This window comes from Wasmannia auropunctata, unplaced genomic scaffold (genome assembly GCF_000956235.1).
Source record: "Wasmannia auropunctata unplaced genomic scaffold, wasmannia.A_1.0 LD336056.1, whole genome shotgun sequence".
Lineage (NCBI taxonomy): Eukaryota > Metazoa > Arthropoda > Insecta > Hymenoptera > Formicidae > Wasmannia > Wasmannia auropunctata.
This window is the reverse complement of record NW_012026834.1, coordinates 464,982-478,617: the sequence shown is the minus strand read 5'-3', so window position 1 is coordinate 478,617 and position 13,636 is coordinate 464,982. Positions and strand designations below refer to the sequence as shown.

The following is a 13,636-nucleotide window of genomic DNA, read 5'->3' as shown; positions in this document are numbered from 1 at the left end:
ATATCCATATGAAAATGCAATAGATTTATAAATATTGAATACATTATATCCAATATAACATATACATTAAGGCGATTCTTCAAGTATAAAATATAAGAAAGCATGCCGATTATATAAAAGGAACCGAAAATGTCCTTGGCGTGGATTAATCTGGACAATTTTTGGTACAATTCCGAAGACAGTTCCGAAGAGATCTCCATTATGATCTGAAGCAAGCGCATTCGGGGCTTACTTAAGATGAGCGTGGCAAATCCAAGAGTACTGAGCAATATAAAATCGCAGATAATCGCAAATAATATGATTATATTTTCAAAAATTTTAAAGTTTTTTGTAAAATTCTGGTGCTGATAGTAAATTATCAAATAGAAAACGCATAAAGCACAGATAGTTGTGATTGATAAGATATAACGTAGTTTTGAAGAATCGAAGATCATATGGTTAACCTTGTACGGAAATATTCCAAGAATACGGCAAAAGGTGAAGCAAGGATACATCAAAGTTTGAAAATCCGTAGCGTGCAAAAACCACCATTTTTTTCGCATTATGCTTTTTATTCGTCTCTGAAATTGTAACAACATATTGAATATAATTAGCAAAAAGGTGCGTGGGTGAACAATAATATAAATTATATAAATATCAGCCTAAAAGTTATTAATATATTTATGTTATCAACACACTTCAGTTACCAAAAACATAACTGCACGATTTGTTTTTTTTTTTAAGTTTAGTCCTTCAGTTTATTTTTATACTATACAAAGCGCAACCGAAATAAACTCTTTCTCATTTCGTCTACATCAGACAAGATGCAGTTTAATACTATGAGCATTTGCTGCGATAAAGACATTATTAAGACATATGATCGTATGTTAGTCATGAAGTAACCATGGCGCTGTTCGATATATATTTGTCACTTGCGAAATGAAGTTTAAAGAAATTATGTCTTAATGCCATTATGTACCTCGATACTGACCAGATCAAATTGTGTAGACACTCAAATAGAAGCATCAATTGTACAACACGAATTAATAACATGTAAACATAAATTGATAACAATTTTAATTTAATCGCACATTTTTATTTAATCGTAGTTTCGCCAGTTTCCATAACATATGCATCTATTTTGTTAATTTGCGATTAATTTTATAGTATTAATATGAAACTGGAGATAAATCTGTTTTATCAATTATTAAATTCGATTATTTCCAAATTCATCAATCCTTTTATTAATTTTACAGACTTTTAAAGCTATATATATTTTTGAAATTTATTCCATCTTACATTTTCAATACATTTAAATACATAAAATATTGAAGATTATTTTAAAATTTCGTGATAATACTTTTCTTATGTTAATTGTTAATTATTAATATTTGTGTGTATGTAATACACGCAAAGAAAATTTAATTTTTATGTACAAATATATGTGTACAAATAATTGTTTATAAATATAAGAAAAAATTTGTACTTTTCGATCTTTTTTTTGGAATTACATTATTCATGTTATATTGATTGTAGATTTTCGCAAGAAAATCACACCATTGAAAGCAAAATGAATGTATAGACATAAAGTACTCATTTTTCGATAACTTTTGCCTTAATGCTTTTATATGCAAAATAATTAGAGAAATCATTTTATGTTAAAAAAATCATAGAATTCCATATAAAAAAAGTGGAGGTGACTTTCATATCTTTTTAGCTCCACCATCTAGAATAAAAGCAATTTGACCAAAATATGTCCCCATCAAAATCCTACAACTTTTGTCTGAAACATTTTTCTCGAAAACCCCGCGATTTCCAGATATTTAAATGCCAATTATAAAATGGGATACTCTCTATTTTACTGATATTAATTTTTGCGCAATAATTACTGTGCCGATTTCCACAAACCTATGATATTTTAAATGTTGATTAAATCTGGGAATCCTGTAAATTAATTGTTTATTTTTCTATATTAAACTCTTTAAATTTATGATAATTTATGATTCCTTTGTTTATGTGATTGTACGTTTAATAAATATTTTCTGTCGTAAATACGCATATTGCAGCGAGAAAAAATAGAATTAGAATTCAAACGCGACAGCGATGACCGCGACATCGTCGAAAGTCAATCACGTTCAATGGAGGAAAAATCGCCGCTGCGATAATAATAATAACCGCGCTCCCCCCCTCTCCTCATTTCCCACGTCCACCGCATCTAATTACTTGACATGTGCGCGAATCTGCCAGCGAATTCCGCACGTTTGCATTCAGAGTGCGCCTTATAACCGTTCGAACAAATTCGCGGATTATTCAGCGCGGCATAGCTCTCTCTCTCTCATTCGTCAATTTCCATGTAATTGACGAATGAGAGCATTTCATGCTGATTCCCTTGAACAGCAGTTGGAGTTTCTGCGCAAAATCATTAAACGCGCACACAATTGCGTTTTGCGCGAATCCGGACGGTGCAATGAATAATGGAGGGAGGAAAGAGTAATTTTCGGTAACGATACAAAATGATACGAAACTTACGCGGTTGTATTATGCTAACAATAAATTGCAATCGCAAACATTCTAAATAAAGAGTGATTATCCTTTTATTTACGACAGTTTGTCTACGACAGCGACGACTTTTAACTGCAAATTGAAGATTTTCATTAACATTTAGTATAGCGTTTAGATAAGCGTTAGATTTTGCGGTAAGTAAAACGCACTGTATGAAACACAGACAATCATATTTTCAAACAAGACCGATACATGCATGCAATAAATAATGAGGGGAAAAGAGCCAAGAACGCAATTATAACTTAAAGTTAAAATAATATCTATTAAATTTATCTTTATTCAATGATGATGCCACAAACATCTTAAATTTAAGATGCTTGTTAGCACATCATAGATAGTTGAAATTTCAAATGATTTAAAAATTAAAAATATTATTGGCAACCGACATCTAGCTTTGGTCATAATTGGCTCTTTTACTCTCATTATTTATAGATAATCATGTTATATAAAAAGACGAATATTATTTTATTTTATACATATAATTTTGTTCAAAAGCAGAGATGGATTGTGTGCAAGTCCGTCTTTTTGTACGTTTATTTATTTAATTTATTCAAATTTGATTTGATAACGCAAAGTAATGTAAAAAGTGTCGAAACAATAAAGAAATGGAAATATTATCTTAATTAATTGCAGCTATAAGCCCCTTTTTTAATACATCCAACAATAAGTTTCACTCGCAGCTACAATAAGAAAGAGCGAATATAATTTTATTATGACTTTAGCACGAATCGATTGACGACGTCGAACGTCATCGCGATCGCATAAAACATTCAATACGCGATAAAAGTCACGTAATAAAAATTTCCATCCTGCGAGTGAAGGCGCGCAAATACGACGAGTTTTAACGAGCGCACATAATTCCCATCCAACTATAGGTAAGTCAAACGTAAAAACGGGTAACTATCTTCTTTTTATAAGTAAGAATCGTAGATTCTGATCGAATGTGCACGTGCATCTAAGAGCACCACGCAGAGGAAAACGCGCCTGGAAAATTGCTTGCACAGCTATATCACGTAAACCAGCGACTCGCAATCGAAAGCTCGCTAAGTGCGATACAAATTACAATCTCATAAACGTGTCTATTTTAATTCGCCCAAATAAGCGACATACCTAATATCTCGAATATCTTTTCGTTTTATGCGAAACCAGTTTTAAAGGCTCTCTCCGAGCCTCTATAAAAAAGTATTGCTTTTCGAGGTAAGACTGGTTGAGAACTATCGAGGCAGAGAATGGTCTTTGTAGTCGGACTACACAGTGCAAGTTGCATACAGGTTTAATCAAATAGCAGCTATACGCTTAGGCAGTAAAACGGTTTATTATTATATCTCCGGTATCGCGACTCGAACGCAACAAAGACATCGGCACATTATTAGTTACGCTTGCATTACTGTAAAACAGACGCGTTGTATTGTTTTGGTCATACCGGAGTACGCTCCGTTGAAATACGCTTGTTTAACGATTCAGTGATGCCGTAATAATTTCCGATCGCTATGCACGCATAGCCACGTAGTCTGCACTCTTAACAGAAATTATCGAATAACATCAATCTCGTAACTTTATTAGATCGTGCCAAATTCTTGAAAAAAGAACTCAAAGAAATTTTGAAAAAGAGGAAAATAAATTCGTTATCGTGTATATTATCATCAATCTTGACATACTAATCGGCAACCTAAGGGCTGCCCTCGCGCGATCGTTATTTAACATCATCCGCTTTAAACTAACGCTGGCGAAGCAGTATTTCACGTAGCATCGAAATTTCGCCGGCAGAGAAATCCCATTTTCCTTTCGGATTTACAATAAGAGGCACGAAATAATCAGGTCGGGGGGTGGTTTGTTACGGAAAAATATCTGTTACGCATACAGTACGTGCCCCGAGATGCAACTCGCGAGCGGTATTCCTTCGGGAATTCAGCTGGATGAAAAGACCACCGCTGAAAAGGCGGGTGGACGCCGGCTGGGTCGAACCTCGGCGAGGAATTGAATTACGTTTCGCTAGAGCCGGCATAACAAAAGGAAGATAATGGCCGGCGGTAAAATGGTACATCAAGCGTAGCTGATACCAGGGATGGTCTGCCTGCAAATTACAGGCGTATCATCCCGATCTTCTTCGTTCCTCTATTTCTATTTACGATACTTCACGTTGATCAGCTCGATCAGAGCTGACTATATTTACAAAAGAAAAAGTAATTTTTCTTTACAAGTTCTTTTTTATCAAAATTTATTTTATATGTTCCTTTTCCCTATCTAACAAAAAACTAGCAAAGCAGAAAATCCCTTGAAATTGCATTAATATAAAAAGTGTGGAAAAAAGATAACGCGATAATTCGATGAATAAAAATTAAAATATAACCGTTTTTTAACTTTTTTTTACTATTTAAATTGACATCAAAGTGCAACGTTTAGAAAAACGTCTAATTGCGATAAGATTGTAAATTTTCTCTCTCTCTCTCTCTTCCTCTCTGAAACAATGTTGTTTAATTATATAAAATTATATTTTTATAAATCTTGTAATAATTATTTTAAGATACAAATAAATTAATTATAAAGTTATTGAAAAACAGACTGACATAATAAAAATGTTTTTCTATTTGTAACTTAATTGATCGCAATTTTCTCAGCCACGAGGCAGTTAACGATGACCGAGAATGGTCGGGGGTTTTCTCACAATCGACTGTAATTCGAGTTCGATCGCCTATGAGGCCACCAGAGAACCCGCTTTTTAAACGGTCTGCACGTTCTGCCTTTCATCTTCGCGAGTCTTCCTCCGCTAGATATTACGCTTTTTTGCAGACCCGGCCAGAAAACGCGATGCCGCCGGCGATATCAGACTATTTTTATACGTCGCCAGACGATCATAAGGCGAACGGAAAAACGCTTGCGAAAAACAACAGTTACGAGGACAATAAGCCGACAACGTGCGTCGTGTGTATGATTTACGTACAGCTCATTAAATTTTTTGCCCGGTTTCTTCAGGGTAAATGGAATTTTCGATCATTTCGATAACATGACGTACTTATAATTAAAAAATTATCACGCATGTGCGATAAAATATTTGATATAATAAATAAGATTCATGTTACATTGCCATCAAATCTGAGCAGAGTAAACATTTTATTTTATAAACTCTTTAGTTCTTTACTTTTCTTTTTTTTTGTAAAAAAAACTTCTCTGATATTTATTCAATACGAAGGTAAGAGTAGAACAGAAATAAAATAAAATAAAATTTGCCTTTATACGTGTATATGTGTGTGTGCGCGAGCCCGCGTAAAATAGAACACAATCAATTATTGACATCAAAATTGATCGATGAGAGAACAGCGGCCACTTAAATTTAATTTACTTAAGCGATCGAGAATTGAAATTTATTTCGAACGATCCGCGGCCCGAAGTATCGCTTTAATTTTAATTTCCTGCACGCACGCGTGCGGAGAAGATTAAATCGTCAGTAAAAGGATACGCCATGCGTGAAAGGGTTAATGCACTGTGATAAACAAAAGGCCGGCATCACGTGTATCGCGGCGACCTCGGGATAAGTGATCGACGCATGTACAGGGATTATCTTGTCGCGTGGATCAGTTATGGCATTTCTGACGGACTTACCATTGATCACGTGCACGTTGACACTCGCTCCCTCCGCCACGGTAGGAACGCAACTGTAGTTTCCGGAGTCACTGGGCTTCGCATGCGTGATCCTCAATCTGCCGCACAAAAGGTAATATAGTTTATCGTTACGTTGTACGTGGAACGGTGTACATTACAATGCATATCTGATTTATGTAGCCGTCATTAAATCGGTCACGGTACAATGCAATATATGTATATAATATATAAAACGCATAATATTATGACATAAGATTTGAAAATTTCTATAGGTAACAATAAAGATCTGTTTCTGTAATACAAAAAATGCCAATTTCGAATCTCTTGCTGTCACAAGAGAAATGCTACGAAGCTGCATCGTTTTTACACACGTTGTACATAAATATGCATTTAATTGTATTAGTAATGAATGCTGAGCATTTAGGTAACCAGGTAAGGGCTCATTTTTCATTTCGTCTTTTTTTTCCCCTGCTAAACAGTTTATCTGTGCGTAGCGCATGTCGGCTTAATTAAAAATGTGACTTAAATTAAAATCGGAGAGTATTAATCTTAATCAAAGGGGAAAGGATACAATGAAAGGAGCAGTGATGTATACGGAGTCAGAAAATTACTACTCGGTCGTTAGGGATGCCATATATGGAAGTTAGCTCTTTGAAGCTTACTCGGTGAATGATTCTCCTTCGTCTCGCTTGCTATCAAAGAAAAGCCATTTTCCGATATGAAAATATAAAATTCTCTAGAAAATGACAAATGTAAAGTAATAAATATAAAATTGACAACGAATATGAATATTTTCGTGTATAAATTAAATAAGAAAATTAAATAAGAAATTAAATAAGAAAATACATAATTCTGCTATTTTTAGAATAAAATTCATTCTAGAGAAACTTCATGTGCATGATGTTTCAAAACTATCACTAACTATAACTATAATATTAACTAGTTCTTCATTTTAGTAATCGGCCTATCATCATGAAATAATTTCGCTTTATTGTGGAATATTTAAAAGCATTCATGAAATTTGCAACGTGATCATTATCGCGCTGCGTATGCGTTTCTACATAATCGTTTTGATGTCGCGTACGTTAAGCGGCATATAGTTTCAGGATAGTATAAAGTACAGGATCATATAAAATAACTAATGACACAACTAACAATAAACTATCGTTAATATAGTAATAATTATCCGCAACGTTATTAGCGACAGCGGTCCAATTACCTATTCTCCTCTCGGTACAGTGCATCATACATATTTTTGCGGAAGGTATCTCTGATATGCATGACGCAAATTTCATTATTTTCACGATCTCTAAATGCGATCTAGAGATACCTCTGCATTATTAATTAGACTGTGCATTATACATATAAATATAGCCAGTAAAATAAGTATGCAGTAAATGTACAGAAATTGCATATATCAAGAATATATTAATTATACTTATTAATTATATTTATTATAGGATTACCAAACGATAATTGATAATATATGTATAATAATATATTATCGTTCTAAAAAAATGAGAAATGTAATTGCTTTGCTGAAATTTATTTCAATTTGTAATAACGAAAATACTATTAATTGCGAAACTGATGTGAAATGGTAATTATTTAATAAACTGTAGAATCTCTTTCTTTCATTATAATTTCTATTATCTTATCGAAAAAATTTGTGATAATTATCTTGTCGCATGATGTGTTTGCAGATATTAATTTTTATAGCCGCGTATCGTAACAGTATCGTCAGTTTCTCTCACTTGGAGTTTGCACTGCGTTCGACCAAACTTCAATCAACTCGTTCAACGGTAATAATCGAGAAAGCTGGAGAGAACGGAGTATTTTTTTCTTGTTCCGTTTTGTTTGTTAGACATTCGTTACTGTTACGCGGTAAATTGAATTGATCGGATCGATAGAAATCGGAACGGCTCGAATTTTCGCGGCGTATCATGTGGCAGGCTTTTGTGAATGCGAGAACGTAGTTCCTCAAATATGAATATTGAATCGATCTGAACGCAATACAGAGAGAAAGAGAGAGAGAGAGAGAGAGAGAGAGAGAGAGAGAAATTGCACCCGGGCTCGCGACGTGGAGACGTATTAATAAACTGCACCGGTCGCGTTGCGCTAATCGCGAAAGGGATAAACACGTAATTACGCGCGCGAGAGATAAAGTCGCGGACGTGTAAAAGTTAATCGACAGTCGGCCAATTTAACGGCAAACTAGCTGGAAAAGCGGCCTGAATATGCTCCAAATGATTTCCATCGCGTCAAGAGGGAATTCCTCTCGCGATTGTTTGTTGATCGAATAAAAAATTACTCGAGACTTTTCGCATTTTTATCGCTTCAAGTTTTTCAATGATTATCTTTGTTAAACTTTCAATTTGAACATACTGAGGAGGGAGAGGGGGGGGAGAAAGAGTTCGCGGAGATTTAACTTTAGGTACGCGTCTTTCTCAGCGACCGCGAGAGGAGAGATAGATATAAAAGTTTGAGAAAAGTTTTAATTAATAATTGTCGGTATAGACTTGTCGATTACAAATATTAATAGTTATCGCCTACCGTTAATTATTCTCACTGGGGCGTGGGGCGTCTCTAATACTCGCGTGCTGTTGGTTATCGTTTTTAGATAAGAAGCGACATACACACCGTTTTGCCCGGGTATACGTTATACAGGATACACGTGGGCAACAGGGATATCCGTTGCACGATATATAACGTCACGTGAAGAAGTTGCGCGGCCGCTCCCAACAGATTATCGATTACTCATTTACTTCCCGTATTTCAGTAGTTAGCTTCATCGCGCAACGTCGTAATGCATCGCACTCGTGGGACCAATAACCGCCGCTTAAGGCCACGATAATGCTTGTCCCGCATGCGGTTACCGCAATTCCGTGAACTGGATGTACCGCGAAATAATTATTGCGATGCCGCCGGTGCTGCCGACGACGACGAGCCATAACGGGCGTACTCCGATGGAGTCCGAGGATAATGAAAACGTATAGCGACACCGGACTAAGCTCCTCGCCAGCGCACCCCACCGCCTTTGGACAGTGGAAAGGTAATCTCGACGCGGCGGAATAAAACGATATCCGGTTGCACGTTAATATTATCGAGAGCGCGAACGATTTATGCACGTGGAAGTTTCAGGATTGAAATTCAGGTTCGCAGATTACCTCCTCGCTTTAATGTGAAATTTGAATATCTCTTTATAAATGTGAGTAATGTATTTACTATTCTGTGAAATATGTTTGCGAATATTATTACCAAATAATATACTGTTCACATAAACACCTCGTTTTATTCTATCTATAAATTGAAATTCGATTGATATAGTAAAGGAGTGCGAATTGATAGAGAAAATTCATTTTATTCATTTAAAAGAATTTAAACGACAAATTTTTCTTTTCACCAAATGTAAATGTTAATGTTAGGTGTAAATGTTAACAAACACGTAATCGCGTGCGAAAATATAGGTCACATCGATAGACACGATCGCCCCAGGAACGTTTCGCCGTTACTTCGAGACAGTCGCGTCGAATTTACCGAAAGCGGACGTGTGCATGACGGAAGTCGCGGGCCCGGACAGCTGCGCGACAATTAATTCGCTTCTTGGGCCGCGGCCCCGTAAATTTGCCGGCGCGGTGTGTAACGGCATCGCCGTGACAATCGTCAATCACGTCCAAAAACGGACGCGCGACGTCGCGCGGCGGACACAACGGCGACGATGGCGACGGCGCGGCAATATTCGGACCGACACAAGCGACCTGGCTGAACAGCCGGGTCGCCCGAAATGCGGAGCATGTCCGATGCGTCTTCACGGTGCGCGGGCCACGTGACAAAGGACCCTGTTGTCTCGGATCTGCCCGGGACAATTAGAATAATCAGACGTCATACGACGCGGCGCCACGACGCGGCGACTCGATGTCTGCCCTCTCTGTCTGATATCTATCGAGTAATTCCAGTGGATAACTTTTATCCCGAATTAATTTCTCGAGGAAAAAAAATGAGACATAAACAATAACCGTAAAGTCACATAAAGTGACTGCTTTTTTTCGTACACGGAAAAGAACGATTTTGTTGAAAGGTCTAAAAATTTTGCTAAATACACTGAAAAAAGTAATCTTACAATTATAGCGAGAATTATCTAGGTACGAAAAATTAGCTAAAACGGATAAGTGATTAGTAGGCACTGCTATACCACATATGTTTTAAATTTAATCAATATGGATAATAGAGACAGAAATTAAATCTGAACTATTTGTCAAATTTAGCAAAAAAGTTCCTCTATGACGTTTAATCAGTCCAGACTCCAATCCACACTCCAATCTTATTTGGCTATGAGACCTATATTTTCTTGTATATATTCTTAGAATATTGCTGCTATAAATTCTACGTATGAGCGATGTAATTTAAGTGTAATATTTAGAATTCTGGCTGGAACAGCGAAACATTTTCCTGAGTGATACAGATCTGAAAATAATTCTTGTTTAATCATCAAAATAATTTGTTGGAAAGTTAAAAATTATAAGCATTGTTATAAAACGTTTTGATGTTCTAGCAATCATTGTGACTTTCCAACAAAATTATTTTGATGATTCAATAAAAAATTATTTTTAGATCTATTTTTAGCAAAATTTTTAGACCTTTCAACAAAATCATTCTTTCCGTGTATGTATGTTATTCATTTTATAATTCATTTATCTTATTTTATATTTTATTTTAAATTTCTTATTTTTAATATTATATTTTTATCACATATATCTACATTGCTATTTAGTGCAATAATTATGCGCAACACCTATATAAATATCCTAAAAATTGTATGGGTTTACAGCAAACTTGAAGCATTTCAAGTTATTGAATTAACATTCATATTATTGAGGGCGTAAACGAGTAGATTTTAATGGAGGGAATAAATTTTCCGTCACCATTGTCACCACCAGCGTGAATGCATAGGCGGTGTGTACGTATTGCGCGTTTTTAAGGCGGCCCCATAGAGCCACGGGTATCTCTCGAAATAAATTAATTTGAGCGTGTGGGATCAGTTTTTCAAAGGCGCCACGACGACGTGTAGGACCGGCGGGACAACCACCCAGCACGCCATTATTTCTCATTATTTCCCCTGGGCGCGGGAGGGGATAAGCGGAGGACCATTTATTTATTTCGCCGGCAGCTCGAAAAAGATATGGCTACGCCGCGTGCGCGATGAAATATCGTACGCGCGACGGACGCGCTTCGATGAAAAGGACCGCCGAGACAAAAAAAAATGTGCTTTGACGGAGGAACGACTGAAACCAATCGCGCCTGTGATGAATATTTACCACGCTTGATGAAGTCGCAAGGAGAGAAAAAAAAGTAGTTTAACATGATTGATATTACATGTTAATACTTCATGACGTTTTTCCAGCTGCTCGTCGGCCGAGCTTATTTCAGCGCGGCGTAAGCGTGTTATCGCGTTGCGAGCCCTTCACTGAACAATTTTACAAAATTGCGGCGTGCATATTCGTTCAGCCAGGGCGCGCCCTGCCCCCGGTCGAGCGTTGTAGGGTCCCAGCGTTTAAAACGCGCCGCGCTGTGACAAAGATTGAAATATTTAAACTGCGTTAAAATGTGACGGCCGCAAATATACGGCCGCGCGTGATCCTTATTCTTTATTTATTCGACGTATCCGCCCGGGCTGGTCGCCGCGGTGTAAAAAATTAAATAGCACTTCGTGTATAACAATATCACGCGGTCGTGCGCGTTTATGAGAGTTTTCCTCCGTGCGAAAGCGATGACTCTGAATGTGCGACAAGTATGACGAGCTTTTTTTTTTACATTTTGTTCATAGCGCGCAAACGAGTTTTGCGTTAACTAAGTTTTTGATATTTAAAATATAAATCGTAGTGCGCGCTGTCGCGAGAGAGAAAGCGAGAGAGAGAGAGAGAGAGAGAGACGCACTGGCGCGAGTAAACGAGATTTATTTAATGCTTACAATTGATCATATTAACCAATTTTTTTTAATTCGTTTTTTTCTCCATATTACATGCAAAGCGAAATTTTGTTATAATTATTGTTGAAAATATTTTTAAACTAATTGTGAGTTTTATTTAGAAAGCAAATGGCTCAATCACTCATTCGTACCTCGACGTGAGGGCGTCGCTCCATTCCGTCTCGACGACTATGCGGGGCTCCGTTTCGATGTCATTTTCTGATCGCGGCGATGTCACCACCGCCTGACTTCCTCGGTACCAAGCTACCGTTCCCAGATCGTGGGGACCTTGCGACATGAGACACGTCAACGTCAGAAGACTTCCGGTCTTCACGTAGATATCCAGCGGGCCGAGTATTCTGGCTCGCGCTTCTGCAACAGAAAGCAATTTTGCGTTAAAGAATGGCGTAGTTTCTACAAGAGTGTCGCTTAACTTTAAATATCGATTAAAGATTCGCTCAGGAAGACTCACGAAACTCATGTTTAGAAACATCTTGCGCATGCCTGCAGTGCACGCGCTTGATTAAACATCGCCGCACCACCTGCTTCTCTTCACGGAAAACATCTCGCTGCGATATTGTCCATCGCGCGAGAGATTTTTGCCGCTCACGTAGTGCGAATTGTAATTTTACGAGACACGGCGAAACGCAAACGCATAAAACAGCGACGTGCGCGGGCAAAATAAATCGGCGGAGAGACAGTTTTAATCATCGGGCGTTCGTTTGCGCGAGTTTACACGTGTTGCGCCGAACACTGTTCGATAAAGCTATATCACGATGTAATAAAAGGTGCGTGATTAAGTTGAAAAAAATTGATGGCGAGCCACAGATACGGGCGTTATTGCTGGTGCAGCGGTGTCCGATTAAAAGCATCGATAATTGATAAAACACGGCCGATTACTTGCAAGCGATTTTATAATAGTTGACGAGAGAACATTTATATTCATTTAGAAATATTCATACGAATATGGTACATCTGTAAAGTCGTACAGGCCAAATAAATAGTATTTAGCCTTTGCAGTAGGGTCTCCCGCGATATTTTAACGTAAATTCGCACACAGCGTTCAAATCTCTATCTTTATATTTATAATAAATCGTAGCTTTTTAACATTGAACATCGAACAGCGATCGATTTGCAATCGCATCGATGCATCATCTGCATAAAGAGGCGCTCTAAAAAACGACGACGGTGCAACCCGATGATGTTCGATCGATAAGTCACACAGCACGACTGTCCACCTTTCATACGGTGAATTCTCCTCGTCACGGTTGGCCGTTCGGGTTTTATATCACATTGCGATGATCGGGCGCATTCTTGCCGAGCTGTCATCCCGAGTCATAGAACCGGGCGTCTCGATTCTATCGCAAGCGGCAAAATGGATGTGTCGAATTTGAAGAAGACGCGTAGCTTGGCCTTGCGAACTGATAAAAAGGGGCATTCAAAGGCAAACCGTCATCTTCACGAGAAACGACCAACTTTCGTTATCGACGCCACAACATTACTAACTCTGATACGCCGATATTAAATCGA

The 13,636-nt window shown here is 37.4% G+C and overlaps 1 protein-coding gene across 1 annotated transcript in view; it reads right to left on the bottom strand.

The window, feature by feature from the left end:
- The window catches only part of LOC105450747 (lachesin-like), a 160,153-nt gene that overhangs the window by 41,681 nt on the left and 104,836 nt on the right, over positions 1 to 13,636 (bottom strand). The window contains exons 2-3 of the mRNA XM_011690733.1: positions 12,259 to 12,478; positions 6,142 to 6,239 (exon numbers count right to left, since the gene is read on the bottom strand). Of these exons, the coding sequence (XP_011689035.1) occupies positions 6,142 to 6,239; positions 12,259 to 12,478 (318 nt within the window). The remainder of the gene's footprint in view (positions 1 to 6,141; positions 6,240 to 12,258; positions 12,479 to 13,636) is intronic.